The 21104-nt window shown below is 47.3% G+C and overlaps 1 protein-coding gene across 1 annotated transcript in view; it reads left to right on the top strand.

Annotated features, from left to right (window-relative positions):
• LOC144681722 (receptor-type tyrosine-protein phosphatase gamma-like) overlaps positions 1–21104 on the top strand; it is an 803078-nt gene that overhangs the window by 613804 nt on the left and 168170 nt on the right. Inside the window, exon 10 of the mRNA XM_078543625.1 lies at positions 11637–11745. Coding sequence (XP_078399751.1) covers positions 11637–11745 — 109 coding nt within the window. The remainder of the gene's footprint in view (positions 1–11636; positions 11746–21104) is intronic.

The raw sequence follows: 21104 nt of genomic DNA on the forward strand, positions 1-21104 counted from the left end.
GTTTGCTGCTGGTGACTTATTGATACTTGACAGCTTCATCTCTGTTCGGGGCTTCATTGTTAGCATTTCCAGGCTTCATTTTAGAACTTATTGATGTCTCCAAGGCCCCGGAGGACTTTGATCATGTGGACCTTTCGAGGTACCAGACAGCCTTCCGTTACACTGGTAATGGGGATTGTGGTCTCCGCTGCTGGGACCTTCTCTGAGGAAGAAGAGAGTGGAAGAAGGGAGAGGAGGCCAGGAGTCCCAATGCAGCTTCAATGGGAGGGACCTGTCAAAGGAGAGGCGCAGGCACAAGGGGCACAGGGCCAGCAGGAAGTCCAAGGCGGAAGGGGCTGCATAAGACGCCACTATCCTGCTGCCAGGGTTCACAGGCTGCAATGCAGCTATCTCAATATGTCCGAGATGCAATGCTGTAGGATGCTCTGCCTCTCAAGGGAGACCGTGACCTCCATTTGTCAGATGATTGGGCCTGAGATCAGCTCCAACTGTGCGGATGAACACCCCATGCCAGTGGCTCTGAAGGTCACAGCGGCCCTCAATTTCTATGCCTCCAGTTCTTTCCAGGGGTCAGTGGGGGGTCTTTGTAGAGTGTCCCAATCAGCTGTCCATAGTTGCATCAAGCTTGTGACAAAAGCTCAGTTCAGGCGGGTACTGACATTTATTCATTTCCGTACGAACGAGGCCAGTTAGGCTGAACGAGCCAGAGGCTTTGCAGTGATTGCTGGGTTCCCCCGCGTCCAGGGTGCAATCGACTGCACACGTGGCCATCAAGGCACCAACGGGTCAGCCGGGTGCCTTCGTCAACAGGAAGGGATTCCACTCCATGAACGTGCAGATGGTGTGTGACTACGGGGTGCACATTCTGCAAGTCTGTGCAAGGTACCCTGGCAGCTCCCATGACGCTTACATCCTGAGACACTCCCAGGTGCCGAGGCTCTTCAGTGCTCCAGCCCAACTGGTTGAATGGCTGCTGGGTGACAAGGGCTACCCATTGAAAAGGTGGCTTTTGACACCTCTCAGCCACCCAAGAACAGAGGCAGAGCAGCGTTACAATGGGAGTCATGCCTCCACAAGGGCGATGGTAGAGAGAGGACCATAGTTATTCTCAAGATGCGCTTTCGATGCCTGGACTGCTCAGGGGCTGCACTACAATAACCCCCAGAGTGGGTGTCACTGATCGTGGTTGCTTGCTGCCCTCTCCACAATCTGGCACTGGCAAGGGGCGACCCAGTGGAGGAAGAGGATCTTGACGCAGCTGCACGGGCCACAGGTGTTGAATCCAGTAGTGAGTCAGAAGAGGAGCACAGTAAGGAGAATGTTGAGGGCAGGAAGGCAGACCTCAGTAACCTCCAGGGAGGCAGGGACACCAGGGACGCCTTGATCCAACGCTCATTCACCTAGGCTACCAAAGATCTGCATTCATCTCATGCCAGGGCTGCTGCCTCCATCCCAGATGTCTGAAATGACCCTTTCATTTGCACCCAAAGTCCACTCAATGCCTGTGCAATTAAGTATCCAGCCATTCAAGTTTAGCATTGCATACTGATGTACCCTGCACCAGAAAGAAAAAAGGTGAAGCATACTCAGGCCATCAGAGCCAAAGCAATTTAATATTATTGTCACATTGAATGCATAATGACATTACCATTACTGGTGTTGATGCCCACACCAGCGGACGTATAAACCAAATTTAAATGAACAGAAAATCACCTGTAAACTGTCTCTCTTGTGCTCATGGTGCCTTTAATTTAGGTTTCAGAGTGCTACGCCTTGGTGCCCCCCCCCCACCCCCCAACCTGCTGGCACTTGCATTGGAAACAGCCTGCTGACTCTGCTGTCTTGTTGGCCTTGATGACATTGATGGTCGTCCTCTGGCCAGTGGAGCCTGTGCCTGGGAGGGAGCAGCCATGCCATGGCTGACATCTCCCCAGTCACCGCAATCTCATCAGATGCAACAGTCACTGGCGGAGGAGCTGCTGCCGCCATCCAGAGCGCCCTGAGAGGAGCCCGCAGAGACGGCAAGCAGCTTGCGCACCAACGTGAGGTCGCTCTGGACCTCCCTGCTCACGATTGATGGATGGGTACCTAGCTGGGATACAGGGTGCTTCATCTATCTCCCACACTGGCACTGAACACCTGAGGTCATTGCCTGTGTGAGGGCTTGCAGGTTCAAGTGCAACCCCAGGAACCCCTGATTCTGCCCCTGGAGCTGCCTTTTCATGTGAGTTGCCACTCTCTCAATGGAAAAGGCAGTGTGCTTGGCCATGAGGGTCAATGGAGTGCTCATGCTCTGCATGGACTCCTCCACAACGGAGTTCATGGCACACATACTCATGGATCTCTGCCAGATCCTCTCTGCACATCCCGCTGGACATCCAGTATCTGCTGCCTAATGGGTCACTCCAGAGCCTCATCATCAGCCTTCAACTGAGTATCGTCCTGGTCCCCAGCAGTCCTCTGACTGCCAGCGTCCTGGGCACTCTCTGCCTCTGCCTGCACCTCAAGCAAGTGTGAAGTTCCCTGACCAATGTGCACTGACATTCTAGCCGCCGATCTAATGCCCACTGAGGTTCTGATATCTGCGCTGGTGCCTGGTTCAGAGACCGGGTGTGACGCAGGTGCAAATGAGGCCTGGTGGTGCTCTGGCATCAGGGGTGGCTCTTTGGGGCCCAGAGAGCCTGTATGTGACCTCTCTGATTGGTTATGGCCTGTCTTCTCCTGAAAGGACAGAGGAGCATTGATTAGTCCATTCTCTACCTGCAGCACCATTGCAGCCTGGCCAACTCAGCTGAGGAACACCTTGCAGGGCACATCTGAGTCGTGGCCCTCAAATCGCAAGGCACTCAGTCCAAGCAGCCATGGCTTATCCCCTTGGCCAGCTCCGGCGTCATTGACAGTTAGCACTCAGACTCTAGCACCCCTGAGCTCCACGGTGGGACGGCCACACTTTAACACTGACCCATGCCAACACGGTACTCACACTTCCTGAGCGCAGCAAGTCATTGAACTTTATCCAGGACTGCACCTCTGTACGCCGCACCATGCCATGGCTGCTAACCAGCTGGCAAATCTAAAAGGGAGAACAAGGACATGCCATTAGTTAAAGTCATCACACTGTCACTGTGCATGCCAGACACCCTGGTGAGACAATGGAGATCTTCATCATGGTGCCATCATCTTTCAGTGATCCATCGGGACTCCCAGGTTTGAGGCTTCCATCAATGAAGAGACTCCACCAGAATGGTTGCACGATCCGAAACTCTTACCTCCGTGCACTGCGCTCTTTCCTTCGTCTGGCACTCCTGCCATTCCACGCCCGGTCACACATAAGAGTGCGCCGGCTCTCCAGCTCAAGAGCGTCCTGCTTGAAACCTGGTCAGCGACAGCAGGTTGGGCGGGCCTCCGCCTGTACGTGGCCTCTCTGATTGATTATGGCTCGTCTTCTCCTGAGAGGACAGAGAAGCATTGACTAGTCCACTCTCTACCTGCAGCGCCATTACAGCTTGGCCAACCCCAGCTGAGGAACATCTCACAGGGCACATCTCAGTCATGGCCCTCAAGCCACAAAGCACGCAGTCCAAGCAGCCAGGGCTTACCCCCTTGGCCAGCTTCAGTGTCATTGACAGTTGGCACTCAGACTCTAGCACCCCTGAGGTCCACGGCAGGACGGCCACGCCTTAACACTTCTGCACACTGACCCATGCCAACACGGTACTCACCCTTCCTGAGTGCAGCAGGTCATTGAACCACTTCCAGGACTGCACCCATGTGCGCTGCACCATGTCATGGCTGCTAACCAGTGCTGCAACCTCCTCCCACCTCTGGGGACAAGGGTGTCCCTCCTGGCAGCCACCTCCTCCAGGAGGACTGCGAGGCACTCATCTGAAAAGTGGGGGGGGGCGAGTGCCCACCTGACCTGTCCTCCCGCCTGGCGTCTCCAGCCGTACTCGACTCCATCGCTTGAGTTTGCTAACGCAAATCAGATGTTCTCCTGTGGCAGCCTTCCAGGGGCTGCCTGTGCCATTTTTAAACTGGCCGCCGGGTCGCCATTGGACCCGGCGACCGACAGGCTCCTACCCACGCTCGGCCCTTCCTGACCAGTGGGCAGCTGCATTTCATGCTGGACGGGCCTTAATTGGCCTGCCAGTATGAAATCGCGTTGGGGAGCCGATCGCGGGTGGCGGCCCGTTTCCCGGCCGACCCTGGGCCCGCCCGCCGAACTCAAAATTCTGCCCTTGATCTATATTAATGATCTGCACTTGGGTGTACAGGGCTCAATTTTAAAAATTATGGATGGCATAAAATTTGAAAGTGTTGCACACTGTGAGGAAGATAGTGATAAACTTCAAGAGGACTTGAGACAGGCGGGTAGAATGGGTGGACATGTGCCAGATGAAATTTAATGCAGAGAAGTGTGACGTGATTCATTTTGGTTGTAAGAACCAGGAGAGGAAATATATGATAAAGGACATGATCCTAAAGGGGGTGGAGGAGCTGAGGGACCGGGTGTTATGAGTACAAACCGGTGAAGGTGGCAGGACAGATTGAGAAAATGGTTAATCAAACCATATAGGGTCCCAAGTTTCATAAATAAGGGCATCGAGGACAAAAGCAAGGAAGTTATGATAAATCTGTATAAAACACTGGCTCGTGTTTGTTGAAGCACTCTGTCCAGTTTCGGTAGCGCCACGTTTTAGGAAAGATGTGAAGGCATTAGAGAGGGTGCAGAAAAGTTTCACAGGAATGGTTCCAGGGATGAGGAACTTCTGTTACATAGATTTGTCCAAATTTTAGCCCAAACATGCAGGTCTTTTGCTTCATTCCATTTAAAACCATATTTGTTGCTTGCAGCTGTCTCCATTTAAAGGCAGGTTATGGCTTGCTACTGAATTAAAGGTATGCAAGAGCGTCTGGTTTTAGTCAACATGCTGAACCTGAATGGCTTTTGGTGAATTCCCAGGTGAAGTCCATGTTGTTTTGAAGGGTATCCCATACTGGAAAATATTTTTTTCTTATTCACATTATTCCACAGCTTCTCTGCAGCATACAAATGGGAGCATGGTATCCGGTTGGCACACCAGCTGTTGGTAGACACCCTTTACAGCTTTTAGCAGCAGAGGGTGTATGCTTAAAGATGTGATACAGCAAAACTATGCCAGCATTAAACCCAGAGTTGGCATTTCACGCTAATAACATCAGGTGTAAAATATTTCACAGATATACATTAATAATGAAGCTGGGGCTGTTCCCCTTGGAGAAGAGAAAGAGGTGTCAGCTGTGGCTCAGTTCATAGCACCCTCGCCTTTGAATCAGAGGGTTGTGGGTTCATGTCCCACTCCTGGAAAACCAAGAACTGTGATTGTACTTGAAAGAAGTTGGAGAAGAGAAGATTAAGAGGAGATTTGATACAGGTGTTCCAAATCATGAGGACAGAATAGATAGGGAGAAACTGTTCCCATTGGCAGAAGGATTGAGAACCAGAGGACATTGATATAAGATGATTGGCAAAAGAAGCAATGGTGACACAAGGAAAAACCTTTTACGCAGCAAGTGGTTAGTATCTGGAATGCACTGCCTAAGAATATGGTGAGGCAGATTCATTTGAGACCTTCAAAATAGAGTTAAATAATTATCATAAGTTAAGAAAATTGCAAGGCAATGGGGATAAGCCGGATGAGGGGACCAGATGAGTTGCTGTTGCAGAGAGCTGGCACTGACCTGATGGGCTGAATGATCTCCTGTGTTGTAATCATTCTATGATTCTGTGCCAAGCTGTACAAATTAAGGTGTAGTATAGGAACAAAACTCAAACCCAAGGTCATTGACAAAGGGTCAGCCTCTGGAAACAAAATGTACTGGTTAACTTTCTGACAAACATTTAACAATTTTGTGAGTTGGTTCACAAATTGTCCTGTCTTTTTTTTTTCAGTTTCTTTCTCTAACTAAAGAGCAGTAGTGAAGGTAGTGGTCATCGAGTAACAGCTATCACCCTAATGGCTCTACTAGCCTCAAAGCCCAAGGCTATTGGCTTGCTAAGTTAACTTGACATTTAACAATTCAGTGCAGTTCATCTCATTAACATTAGTACTTGTGCAATATTTGAAACACTTTATATGTTTAGGAGCAAGACTGAATTTGGCACCTGCTGCAACATTGTTACCATAGATTTGTGAAAAGTTTTACACCTGATGTTATAAATTCGAAAAGCCAACTCTGGATTCAACGCTGACATAGTGCAGAATGGTCCGGTAGCATTGGCAGCAGTATCATGGCGGGCATGCGTGGATAATGTGGCGAGAAGGCCAAAAATTGTTTTTACGCTGTCGTGAAACCAGTTTGCGATCGTCTGCTCCACCCGTCAATGGCGGGCCGCGTTTCCCTAATTTCAACACTTTAGCATCTCATCATAAGTTCAGCTCGCCGGAATCATCCCCCGCCCCCTCCCCCCATCCACCAAGTAAAATTTACTGCCCACGTCGATGTGACTTCAGAACAGCGTGCTTTATGACTGCCTTTAAAAGGTGCGCACCTGGTCAGCTTAACTTCGAGGGGAACTCGGAGGTGAGTGCACACAACCTTGCACAGCACATGTGAGTACCGCCTGTAGAACATCAAGGAAATGGTGCCGTGCATTCAGGGGGCAGTGCACACAGGAAAATCGCATTTTCCTGGCAGGCTTTCAGTGCGGTGCTGTGGCAAGGGCTCCAATGTGGATGAGGCTGAGTTGGGGAAGTGGGAGTACTCAAGCACATGCCAGGGATGTGGGGGGGTGGTGGCAAGGCAACAGCAGTCTGGAGGAAGTACACAAGCACATGTGGGTAGGGTGGGGGGCAGTGACAGAAGTGGCCACGCACTTGGAAAAGCTTGTCAAAAGTGAGCATTCTTCCACAGCTGAGACCGATCAGCTGCAGCTCCATTGACATGCTTGGAGTCGAGCCTCTGAAGCTTTTCTGCCCACTCAAGCAACGCAAAAGCATGAATGTGCCACCAAATGCTCCAGAGCTTTTCACCCCCTTGGGCGCAGACTGCAAATTAATGTGCATTTTAGAGGGAAGCAGAACAATTTGCCGACTGGGCAAGTTGCAGAATCCCCTTGTGAAAGGTGGCCATGGCGCAGTCAGTGGTGGAGGTGCTCACAGCCCCTTGCAATGTCTTTATTAAGGTTTGGACCAGTAACCCACAGGATTCAAACTAACAGCACAGCCTTGCAGTGCGGATTAGGAGAATGCTTGCGCCTGAGCTGAGAATACAACGTGCAGTCCAGTGGCCGAAGCTGCCGCCAATCGGTCAAGTGGAATGTGGCAGAGGTGGCTGGGATTTCAGGCAGCCATGAAGTGCACTACACACTGGCCATCCAAGTGGTGACCAGCACTCTCCTGCACGCATGAAGGGACCTTAAGACTTAACCAAGAGAGGTTCTCAGGACACATATGCCAACCCATGCTTCTCTCTCTTTGATCCTGCAGGAGGAGAGTATCAGGATCGTTGCGCCTAGTGATTTAGTGGTGTGCCTCATGGCCTACAGGGAGCAGAGAGGAAGGAGAAGAGTGCATTGGAGGCACCTGGCTCGGTAAAGGGAGGAGCACCTCCCTCAAGACGAAGGGGCAGCAGGGTCTGCTGTGCACACAGCTAAAGATTCACTGAGAGCCGTTGCTCATGGCGCTTCGTTAGACCCAGGGCCTACAGATGGTGCTTGTCATTCCTGCAGATGATTAAGAACCAGTGTCGCTGAAGACTACGCATGTCTAGGGAACTGGTTAGTTATGTATATCACCTGCTGCAGGATTTGACACTGCTGGGACATGGAGGGCATCCACTGCCAGAGGCTGTGAAAGTGACCGCGGTGCTCAAATTTTACGCCAGTGGCTCCTTCCAGAGCTCCACCGGTGACCTGTGCAGGATCTCGCAAGCCTCCACACACGTGTATCCAGGAGGTCACGGATGCCACCTTTGCAAAGGCATAAATCTTTGTGCATTTCGCCTGAGATCAGGAAAGCCAGGAAGCAAGAGCACTGGGATTTGTCCATATCTCTGGTTTTCCACAGTGTAGGCTGCACTTACGCAGCACTTAGATCTCCACGGCAACAAGCAGTCAACTACGTCAACCGCAAGGGCCTCCACTCACTGAATGCTCAGCTAGCCTGCAACACCACAAACGCACCCTACAGGTCTGCTCATGATTCCCAGGGAGCATCCAAGACTCCTACATACTTAGCAGGTCTCAGATCCCTGACATCTTCTAGGGTCCAGAGAGGCTGCAGGGTTGGCTCCTTGGGAACAAGGGTTACCCACAGAGGACGTGGCTGCTGACACCCATGTGGCATGCTCAGACTGCAGCAGAGAGATGGTATAACAAGGCTTATGCCGTGACCTGGACTTTGGTGAAGCAAACAATAGGCATGTTGAAAATGAGTTTCCGGTGCCTCGAAGGGTTCAGTGGAGCATCATCATAGCTTGCTGCGGGCTACATAACCTGGTGCTACAATGGCGGGAGGACCTGGCTGAGGAGGAGTTAGAAGAGCTGCATGTCTCTTCCAATGAGGTGGTCGTCGAAGGGAATGACAGTGATGAAGTCCTCGAAGGCGAGGATGCTGTTGATGAGGCTATTGCACTGGCCAGGCGAGGCAGGTGTGCTCAGGAGGCCCTCATAGCCACAAGATTTGTGGAGGGTGATGACAAGATGCAGTGAGGACACTCCTGACATCCTCACCTTGCACCTGTGAACATTTGACTCCTGTGTGGCTGATGTTGGTGCACATACCTTCGGTGTTCAGGCCAATGTCATAGAGACGCAGCGGAGGCCCTAATAGTCGCTAGATTCCAGGAGGATGGTGACGACATGCGGTGAGGACACTCCATAGGATCTTCACATAGCCTCTGTTAATGCTTGACTTGCGCTATGTGATCAGGGTCATATCAAGGAGACGCAGCCATGAAACTTTAAATCTACCTGAGCCTTTGTCAGCCTTCAGCACCTGACCCCTTCAGGGGCACATTGTCATCAGACACAGATGCTGAAGAGATGGGGAGGCAAGCCCCAACTCAAAGGTGCTGAGAGCACATAGAGGGAATGACGGAATTCTGTGATGCCTGCCCAAAATATTCTGACAGCAATGACAAGTTTCATCGAGGTGCAGGCATCACTAATGTGTCAAGTGAATGTGAAGTGTGACCATCACTTTGGTCTGAAGGCTGCACAAAGCACAGGGAAGAGTCCCTGGACTAAGACACCTGCCTTTATCTTGTGCATGATTCAAGCTTTCACATCTGAGTGACATGCACACTGCTCTTCATAACAGGGAGCCATAGGCAAGGAGACATTCTTGGGAGTTTATTTACAATAGTGAACATTATGGACATGTGATTAACACCCATGCCAAGGCTGTGCAACTACATCTTCTTAACCTTCCTAACCCTGTCGCCACATCTTAGTGCTCCCCAGGCATCTAAAGCGGAAGTGGAGGCAGCCTGCTGAATGCGACGCCCTGTAGGTGATTACCTTGACGGGCGTCCTCTGGAGGGTCAATACTTGGAGGGCCCCAGACTGCTTTGGGTGTCCGGCTTTGGGCCAGCTGCACCCTCCTCAGCCTGTGGAGCTGGAGCTGCAGGGGCCACAGGAAGAGGGGATTTGGATCGGCTGGACATCCCGAGAGTCATATAGGTGGATGGCCTGGGGTGTCAAGCTGCTGGTACTCCTCCTTATGGGTGTCCGACAGCCTCTGGCTGACTCTTTGAAAAGAAGGGGAAGCTGGAGTGAGATCAAGCTGCCCCATACCCCTCTCATGTTGACACTGTTGGAGGCCAAATATGGCGACAGTGATGGAGTTCAGTCCATGCAGCAATGCAGGACCAAAGTCCTGGACCAAGGTCTCCATGGTGGCTGCCATCCTGCCAGTGTTGACCTCAGTGCGTCGGCATGCCGGTGCTGACACCTCAGACTGAAGGTGGACAGACTCCTCCATGTCCCTAGAAGCCTGAGGAGTGCACCAGACATCCGTTCCTGATGTTCCTGTGATTGTCTTTGCAGCTCCACCAACTGATTGAGGACCGAGTCCAGAGGCTCATCAACTGACTCAAACTCAGTAGATTCCTTGCCTCCAGCAGTCGTCCGAGTTCTGGTGACTAAGGATGCCCCTGCCTCCACCTGCTGTGGAACAGATTATGTTCTGTGCTCACTCGATGTGATCCCGAGGCTTCTCTACATCTAGGTCCCACCGAGGTGTGTGTTGCTGCATTGGTGGAGGGTGTGGGTGAGCACCGTGACAAGTCTTCAACAGTGCTGCCCTCAGAGTCCTCACCTGAGGTGCTGGAGTCAGGTCAAGGTTGCCCAAGGGCGACATGTCAGATATACTTTGGATAGAAAGTGGAGATTATTTGGAGATTATTCAGCGTGGCGCTGAACACAAACGGTGGTCTCAGAATAACATTGAGAGAGGGGTGATGTGGTGCAGGATCCTCACGTGCGTGTTCGTCGCTGACCTCAAGGTTGCCGCAGGAACAGTTGACGTCCTCTCTGGCCAGCTCCAACGCATAATTCTCAAATGGAGTGAGCACCTTGATGTCTGGCACTCCAACCCCAGTCTGGGACCTCTCCCGTTGATTGTGCATGATCTTGTCCTGCATAAAGACATATGGAGAGAGTGTGAGCAAGGCGCTTGCCAGGGGATGATTGGGCGCAAAAACCCATCATTGCGGTTTTCTCATGCCCGCTACCTCACTTAGTGCAAATCTGGGATGATTCCGCCCATAGTTTTAGCTGCATTGCACCTTTGAACATACACTCTCTGCTGCTAAAGCTGAAAAGGGGGCACACCAGCAGCTGATGTGTGTCAAGCACATGCCATGCTCCCATTTATATGTTGTAGAGAAGCTGTGGGATAATGAGAATAAGAATAAAATATTTTCCAGTATGGGATACCCTTCGAAACAACATGGACTTTGGCTGGGACTTCACCAAAAGCCATTCAGATTCAGCATGTTGAATAAAACTAGACGTTCTTGCATACTTTTAAATCAGTAGCAAGCCATAACCTGTCTTAAAAAGAGACAGCTGCATGCAACAAATATGGTTTTATTATCACATTGAGTCAGAGTTTCTACTGATGGAATGATGCAAAAGATCTGTATGTTTTGGCTAAAAATTGGACTTTATTAGCTGTGGAATAAATTACACTGTAATTCTTCTTATTGCATTTATTCACTTTATTGCAGCTAATCGCACTAATACACAGAAGACATTATTTATCTGTTCATAAATCTAAATCTAATCCTAGTGCATGAAGGGTAATGACTTTTCAACGTACCATATTTATATTGGGTCTATAAGTATCTTTCTAACTTTGTGAATTTGGAATAGTTGAATCCCACTGGGTAAGAATGTTCTCTTGAATCAGTTGATGTTTGTTGATTCTTTAAACTATTTTGGTTTGTATTGAAAAGGATTGTTTTGTTTGAACTCCAGCTAATGTAGCTAGAGTATGTAGGTGATTGTATGCTGCATTTGAAATAATCAAAAGGTCGCATGCTATTGCCTGGAGGATTGAGTATTTTTAAGGCTGTTTATTCTAATTGCTCCTACAATTTATTAATTGAATATGCAATAAATAATTTGTTTCTTTGTATTCCTAACATAGGAGGCAATTATCAATCATGTCTCCCTGGATAAACTCTACCTGTTTCGTGTTCAAGCTGTGTGTCAGAATGATCTGCGAAGTGATTTTAGCCAGACAATGCTGTTTCAAGGTAAGTCAACATGAGATAAATAATCAAATTTTGAATTGTTCATGTTACAAAACATTTCTGGCCAATAAAACTGTAAGGCGAGTATAGATGCAAGTTCTTTACTCTGCATCTGCCTCTACATTTCCATTACTGATCTTTGATACCCCTATTTTTAGGTTTATTTCCTATGTGCTGACAGGATTGAACAAATCTGATCAATTTGTAAGTGTATAAATAATTATAATTCCATGGGATAATAGTCTGTTTATTTGTGAGATTCAACAGCTGTTTGCAAAGCACTACAGAAATTCTTTAAAGAAAAATAGTGAAGAATAAGCAATTCTTTATCTCTACTGCAAGTAATATAGGTAAAAATAATTACATTTTGAGAGATTTGTAAATTCAAATTAAAACAGAAGGACAATTGCAGTTTACTACAAAAATACAGAAATCTTGACAATTCATAAATGTGAGGAGACAATATCAAGTTTTTGCAGGAAAATAAGCCATTGATAATACAGAACTGGAGGTCTTTTGGCATTTCTGAGCAGGTTCGAGTTCCACTTCAGAACTTGATGACCATGGAAGGTGTGTTCATAACATGACTAAACAGATTGATTATCAACCTGCAAATCCTTCCAATATGCCAATGGCGGGTGGTAAGAGCGAGAGTATCCTGTTCAGACAGAACCTGCAGAAGGCAACGGCAAAGCACTTGGCAGTACCTTGCCAAGCATGACTATGGACCAACACATGGAAGTCCATGATAGCCAACACTCACTTAGGGTATGGTACCTGAAGAGAGAGAGAGAGAGAATGGAGGAAGCAATACTGAAATAACAAGGAACATTGGAAAACTGAGATAAAAACAGAAATGGCAAAAAATATGCAGCAGGTCCATCAGCATCTGAAAAGGATGGAATACTGATTTGTGGAAAAGTGAGTTTCACCAAAATTCACTGTTAAATTATTTGGACAAATCTTTACAAATTGTTATTTTTTATATTTCTGATTGCACATGGGAAATATAACAAATATGAGTGGTACAATGTTGTGTTTGGATATTGGTATAAACCAAGAACAAAGCTCAAGAGATTTATAAAGTATTCTGAACTCCAAGCATATTATTTGGCACTCAACCAACATCCAGATGTTGTTTGCTTTTTATAATGCACACTATTTAGCACTGTGTATTTAACCCATTTTAGAGCTGTTAGAGATTGTGTCTTTATGGCTATTCCATATATTGTTACTCAGATGTCTTTCACTGGGCGATGGTCACAATGGTGTCACCTGATGGGAAAAGATGGTTTTCCTGAAAGACAATCAAGATTCCTGAAAATCTTCCTGAAATAATTGTAGTCTATATATTTGGATAACTGTTTTCGAAATGGGAGCAAATCAGTGAAATTATTAATTGACAGGGAAGCAATGAGAAATCTCTCAATGTTTGTTTTATAGTGAAGTCTTCATCTATATCCCTCTGCTTAGATTTACTGGAGTATAAGTGACCTATATCATCTTCTGCCCGCAACCCCCCTTCTTGCAATTCTCTCTTGCTCTTCTTGCCCATAACTCATAATGACAGTTTTTATTTTTGTCAAATCCAAGTTCAGTAATGGAATGGTTGTATTATGGAATGACAAAAATGTAGTTATCTGTTCCTTGCAGATGTATTCTACGCTATGATAAAGCTATGCTTGGAAACATATTGGGCTTTGTAAATGGCATATAAATGAAATTTCTTCTAGAGCTAGATGGATGTCTGATGGATGGCTATCCGTACAGAGGATGAGGGACAAATAAAGTGGATTGAAATCAGATTCAAATTGATGTATGGCAAACTGGGTTTAAAAACAGAAACACAAGACATTAAATTCACATGGTGATTCCATTTAAATGGAAGCAGTTGTTCAGAGCAAGAATGAAATGATACATGTGTGAAAAGGCACCATTTTATGATCATCATGCTTTCAGTGACTGGAGAATCCATAAAAAGCATCTCCAATTAATATTTGTGCTGCAAACACTTGTATTTAAACTTAGGGTAAGGACTAAACTGGGTTCAGCTTCGCTGTTTCTAATGTTGAGTATCTTACCAGCATGCTCATCAGCACTTATACATGCCTGTGAAACTGTAACTCAGCAAGGTGAGGAAATATTGGCCTGCAAAAATAGAAAAGTACTTTTTTGGAGAGGGGACGTGGGATTTCAGTGTTTTTAAAGTCTTGCAGTTAAGAAATGAACGAGGGAATTAAGCAGGCTTATAAATAAATACTTTATTCAAGGTTTTCCACGTATGATAGTAAGAGAAAACTTATTTATTTTTATCTTTCACATTCTTAGGAAATTCCAACATGGTTTACAGGCAATTAAATACTGTCATTGTAGAAATATCAGTAAACATGGAAGCCAATTTGTACACAGCAATGCCCACGAACAGCAATGAGATAGATGATCAGCTAAGCTGTTTTAGTGGTGTTGGTTGAGGGATAAATGTTGGCCAGGACACTGTGAGAACTCTACTCTTCTTGAGTTAGTCCCATGGGATCTTTTACATCTGCCTGTAGCTGAGAGAGCAAACTCAGTTCAGTTTAAAATCTAACCCAGGGCTTCCTAAACTGTGGGAAGCTCAACAGCTGCCATGGAGCTCAGACTGAATGCTAACAGCTGCAAGACCTCTTTAAATCCTTGTGATTTTTTTCTAATGGTGGGCAGAGCCTAACGGACAGATTCAGACCTGATTACTGCCGCAAAAAACGGTTTTGAAAAAGTGGGTGTAAAAAAACCCTGCAGTTTACGCACTCCCCACCCACGCTCAATCTCACTCCCCACCCACGCTCAACAACTCTCATACCCTCAGATTTTCTCTCTGGGGCTACACAAAGTCTGGGGCTACACCGGGACAAAGGTTGGGAAGCACTGACCTAATCCAAAGGCAACAGGCTGGATTTCCACTAACAAAGCAGGAAGGTTGAGTCGGGAAATTTTCTGACCCAGACCCGCTCCTTTAAAAGAGCCCCGCCCGACATATTTTCATCCCAGGGAGCCGGGGGTGGGTTGGAGTCGGGACCTCCAACTCTGGAGACAGGTCAGGGGTGGCAAGTGCCAAGGCAGGCTGATTACGAGGCCTGCCTTGGCTCTCTGAGACTTCAGCCCAATTGCATTAAAGGCTGTTCAGCCCTCTGGCCCTCAACCCTCATACCCCACCCCCTACACATGCCCCTTCATATCCCCATACTCCCTCATACACCCCCCCATTCCCCCGCATACCTCCATTGTCACTCCATGGCCCCTCCTTCTTCTCTATGTATCCTCCATAGCTACTGAACTAGTATCCACTATGTGCAGACCTCAGGGGCCATGTGGAGATGTATAAAAACTAATTTCTAATAACCTAATCATGGTCTTAAACATACTTGATACTGAAAAAACTCATTCAGGAAATCCATTCAATAAATATAAATCTCCTCAAGTGGTCAATCTTTTATAAAAACAAACAAACATCTATTTCACTAACCATATAAAAGATAGTTACCCCTTATTAACCTCTTAAAACTCTCGATCAATATTTCTATATAACCCTCGCTAAAATAAGTGATTCCTGACCTCTTGAAACTGAGCCAAGCATTCATAATAGGCTCACCTAGAATACAATCTTGGGAAATGAAAACAATGGAGTCGATTGAAATTGTAAAAACTGATGGCTAACGTTTTTTCTAAAGCAGCTAACTTGTCAATCACAGAATCACACAGTACAGAAGAGGCCATTTGGCCTATCGAGTCTGCACCAACACGTGAGAAACACTTGACCTACCTACCTAATCCCATTTACCAGCACTTGGCCCATAGCCTTGAATGTTATGACATGCCAAGTGCTCATCCAGGTACTTTTTAAAAGATGTGAGGCCACCCGCCTCCACCACCCTCCCAGGCAGCGCATTCCAGACCGTCACCACCCTCTGGGTAAAAAAGTTTTTCCTCACATCCCCACTAAACCTCCTGCCCCTCACCTTGAACTTGTGTCCCCTCGTGACTGACCCTTCAACTAAGGGGAACAGCTGCTCCCTATCCACCCTGTCCATTCCCCTCATAATCTTGTAGACATCGATCAGGTCGCCTCTCAGTCTTCTCTGCTCCAACGAAAACAACCCAAGTCTATCCAACCTCTCTTCATAACTTAAATGTTTCATCCCAGGCAACATCCTGGTGAATCTCCTCTGCACCCCCTCCAGTGCAATCACATCCTTCCTATAATGTGGTGACCAGAACTGCACACAGTACTCCAGCTGTGGCCTCACCAAGTTTCTATACAACTCCAACATGACACCAATCAATGCATTCCAAATCTTTTTACACTGAGTGAAAGTTGCAGATTGTTTTTTTCAATTTTAAAGGGCTGGGGATGTAAATCAGTTCAGAGTATGATACTTAAACATACCTTAAAGTGGCCCTTCACAATTGTTGACGCCTCTTCCATAAAATCATGGTTTCAACACTGCGGGTTCAGGCCCTTTTTTTAATTCATTCACGGGATGTGGGCTTCGCTGGCTGGGCCAGCATTTATTCTACATCCCTAGTTGCCCTTGAGAAGGTGGTGGTGAGCTGCTTTCTTGAACTTCTGCGGTCCATGTGGTGTAGGTACACCCACAGTGCTGTTAGGAAGCGATTTCCAGTATTTTGACCCAGCGACAGTGAAGAAATGGCGATATATTTCCAAGTCAGGATAGTGAGTGACTTGGAACGGAACTTACAGGTGGTGGTATTCCCATCTATCTGCTGCCCTTGTCCTTCTAGATGGCAGTGGTCGTGGGTTTGGAAGGTGCTGTTGAGGTAGCCTTGGCGAAGTCCTGTAGTGCATCTTGTAGATGGCACACACTGCTGCTACTGTGCGTCGGTGGTGGAGGGAGTGAATGCTTATGGATGCGGTGCAAATCAAGCAGGCTGTTTTGTCCTGGATGGTGTCAACCTTCTTGAGTGTTGTGAGGAGCTGCAGTCATCCAGGCAAGTGGAGAGTATTCCATCACACTCCTGACTTGTGCTTTGTAGATGGTGGATATATGTTTGGGGAGTCAGGAGGTGAGTTACTCTTTGCACGATTCCTAGCCCCTGACCTGCTCTTGTAGCCACAGTATTTATATGGTGAGTCCAATTCAGTTTCTGGTCAATGGTAAGCCCCAGGATGTTGACAGTGGGGGATTCAGTGACGGTGATGCCATTGAACATCAAAGGGCGATGGTTAGATTCTCTCTTGTTGGAGAAGGTCATTGCCTGGCACTTGTGTAGCACGAATGTTACTTGCCACTTATCAGCCCAAGCCTGGATATTGTCCATGTGTTGCTGCATTTGGGCATGGACTTCTTCAGTATCTGGGGAGTCACGAATGGTGCTGAACATTATGCAATCATCAGTGAACATCCCCACTCTGACTTTATGATGGAAGGAAGGTCATTGATGAAGCAGCTGAAGATGGTTGGGCCAAGGACACTACCCTGAGTAACTCCTGCAGTGATGTCCTGGAGCTGAGATGACTGACCTTCAACAACCACAACCACCTTTCTTTGTGCTAGGTATGATTCCAACCAGCAGAGAGTTTTCCCCCTGATTCCCATTGACCCTAGTTTTGATGGGCTCCTTGATGCCCACACTTGGTCAAATACAGCCTTGATGTCAAGAGCAGTCACTCTTACCTCTGGAGTTCAGCTCTTTTGTCCATGTTTGAACCAAGGGTGTAATGAGGTCAAGAACTGAATGGCCCTGGCAGAACCCAAACTGGGTCTCAGTCAGCAGGTTATTGCTAAGCAAGTGACATTTGATAGTACTGTTGATGACCCCTTCCATTACTTTACTGATGATCGAGAGTAGACTGGCGAGGTAGTAATTGGCTGGGTTGGATTTGTCCTGCTTTTTGTGTACAGGACATAACCTGGGCAATTTTCCACATAGCTAGGTAGATGCCAGTATTGTAGCTGTACTGGAATAGCTTGGCTAGGGGCGCGGCAAGTTCTGGAGCACAAGTCTTCAGTACTATTGCTGGAATATTGTCAGGGCCCATAGCCTTTACAATATCCAGTGCCTTCAGCAATTTCTTGATATCATGTGGAGTGAATCGAATTGGTTGAAGACTGGCACCTGTGATGCTGGGGAACTCTGGAGGAGGTCGAGATGGATCATCCACTCGGTTCTTCAGGCTGAAGATTGTAGCAACCATTTCAGCCTTATCTTTTGCACTGATGTACTGGGCTCTTCCATCATTGAGGATGGAGATATTTGTGGAACATCCTCCTCCAGTGAGTTGTTTAATTGTCCACCACCATTCACGATTGGATGTGGCAGGACTGCAGACCTTAGATCTGATCTGTTGGTTGCGAAATCGCTTAGCTCTATCTCTTGCTGGTTATGCTGTTTGGCATGTCTTGTGTTATAGCTTCACCAGGTTGACACCTCATTTTTAGGTATGCCTGGTGCTGCTCCTGGCATGCCGTCCTGCACTCTTCATTGAACCAGAGTTGACTCCCTGGCTTGATAGTAATGGTAGAGTGGGGAATATGTCGGGCCGAGGTTACAGATTGTGTTCAAGTAAAATTCTGCTGATGTTGATGGCCCACAGTGCCTCATGGATGCCCAGTCTTGAGTTGCAAGATCTGTTCGAATTCTATCCCATTTAGCAAGGTAGTAGTGCCACACAACATGATGGAGCGTATCCTCAATGTGAAGGTGGGACTTCGTCTCCACAACAACTGTGTGATGGTCACTCCTACCGATACTGTCATGGACAGATGCATCTGGGACAGGCAGGTTGGTGTGGATGAGGTCAAGTATGTTTTTCCCTCTTGTTGGTTCCCTCACCAACAGCCGGAGACCCAGCCTAGTAGCTATGTCATTTAGGACTCGGCCAGGTTGGTCAGTAGTGGTGCTAGCGAGTCACTTTTGGTGATGGACATTGAAGTCCCCCTCTCAGAGTACATTCTGCACCCTTGCCACCCTCAGTGCTTTCTCCTAAGTGGTGTTCAACATGGAGGAGCACTGATTCATCAGCTGAGAGAAGGTGGTACATGGTAATCAGCAGGAGGTTTCCTTGCCCATGTTTGACCTTCATGGGGTTTGGAGTCAATGTTGAGGACTCCCAGGGCAATTCCTTCCCAACTGTATACCACTGTGCTGCCACTTCTGCTGCGTCTGTCCTGTCCACCGGCAGGGATGGTGATGGTGGTGTCTGGGTCATTATCTGTAAGATACAATTCTGTGAGGATGACTATGTCAGGCTGATGCTTGACTAGTCTGTGAGACAGCTCTCCAAATTTTGCTACTACCCCATGGATGTTAGTAAGGAGGACAGGTCTAAGATTGCTGTTTCCATTGCCTAGGTCGATCCCGGGGTGGTCCATCTGGTTTCATTCCTTTTTTGTGACTTTGATACAACTAGTGGCTTGCTAGGCCATTTCAGAGGGCATTTAAGAGTCAACCACATTGCTGTGGGTCTGGAATCACATGTAGTGACGACAGATTTCATTCCCTGAAGGGCATTAATTAGACTTTTAATTCCAGATTTTTATTGAATTCAAATTGCACCATCTGCCGTCGCGGGATTTGAACCCGGGTCCCCAGAGCATTACCCTGGGTCTCTGGATTACTAGTCCAGTGACTACGTCATCACCTCCCCTTAGAACAGTGAAAATAGGGTTTCTTTGAACTCAGCACTAATTTCAAATGGTCCAGCAGGTTAGTGTTTCACACCTGTGTGCTTCATGCCCCGTCCCTTACCCTGCTGGTGAAAATGGTACCTGTCAGAAATGGCACTGGGGCCTCCCTTTTGGGTCCTGCTTGCCATTTTTAAAGGTCTGCCGAGACGTTCTGACTCGTTGAAAATCCAGCTCATCATCTCCAACCTGTGCAGCTTGTCCTCAGTTATCTACCGAAGTGTCAACCTGGATTATGTGCTCAAGACTCTGGATGGGGCTTGAATGCACAACTTTCTGACTCATAAGTGAGAGTGCTACCACTAAGCCAACGATGACACTAGAAGCCTAGATTGATTTTGGAGAAATTGCGTGTTGAGAATGCACATAAATAAATAATTCTGTTGCAGTTAGGTCACATTGCAGTAATATACATGCAGTTGTCTTTGCACAGCAGGTCCAGTGCCTGTGTTGTTACTCAGTTCATTTTTCATAAGCTTTTTCCTGCCTCACCTTGTAGCAGATACTGTGGTGTGTACTGGAAGCTACATATATTAATACACAGGGTCCTGTTCTTTTCAGACAAAAGAAACATGTCAGCAAAACAAAATAAGTGACAGCCATTCACTGACTCATTCCTCAGGGCAATGCCTTGACCAATCATGGTCAAGCTGCCTGGTTTAAATTTCAAACAGTGCATGGCAGTTAACTGACAGTCATCATCAGTTTGGTGCACTCTCCATGGCAATACCTCTACCAATCAGAGTCCACTTGCCAACCAATCAGCACTTTCTTTTCATACAGTATACATTGTTGTTTTCCTGTTATATTAGCATTCTTGCGAAATGTCGTGATGACTGCAAGATGAAAAGCTTCAACATGTCTCTTTTTTCAGCAAAACTTGTGATTATTGTAGATCAGTTGCCATTCTGACATGATGGCCCTTGAGATTCTAGAGAGTTTGCTATGGTTTGGTTTACATCCAGAAACATTTCTCTCATTATTTTGTCCACTTTTTCACAAGTTAGGTCTGGAATGTTGATGGGGAATTTTAATGCCAAGGATGGGTGGACAGGTGGAAGGTTTAAAAAAAAATAATAATTTCTTAAACTTGACCTGCAACCACCTCCAAACCACTCATTTCCAGTTGTAACAGAGGCAGTGTTGGAGGCCAGTCACCAGTCACCACTCAGCAAATCAGGAAAATCTTTCAAGGAGGCTGCTTACCTCCAGGTTTACCCAGAAATTAAAGACAGGTCTGAAGATCTACAAGTTGGTACCCACGAATTGAGAGTCCTCCCCAATCTCCTAATATTCTGACTATCCATCAATCTCTGATTGACCCCATTCCCCCATGATCTGTGATTGCTCACATCCTTTACATAGTCTGTGACTGCTCACAGCCCCCACAGTCTGCGACACCTCATCCCTATCTCCATGATCTCAGACTGCTGCACCCCCTCCCCCACATTCTCCGACCCCCTTCACAATCCCTGACTACTTACTCTGCCCACCAGTGCAGGGTTGCCTCCATCTGTCAATATGCCACCAACTGTATCTGAAGACCTTGATACACATGATGGGCAATTGTTCCAAGGCTATAGATCAGCATGGAGTCAGTTCCAGATCTCTGCCACCGGTTGCAAGAATGCCTTCAACCAACCTCCGCTGCCAGTGGCTGCCAAAGTTACCTACTCCCTC

The sequence above is a fragment of the Cetorhinus maximus genome, chromosome 6 (assembly GCF_964194155.1).
Source record: "Cetorhinus maximus chromosome 6, sCetMax3.hap1.1, whole genome shotgun sequence".
NCBI lineage: Eukaryota > Metazoa > Chordata > Chondrichthyes > Lamniformes > Cetorhinidae > Cetorhinus > Cetorhinus maximus.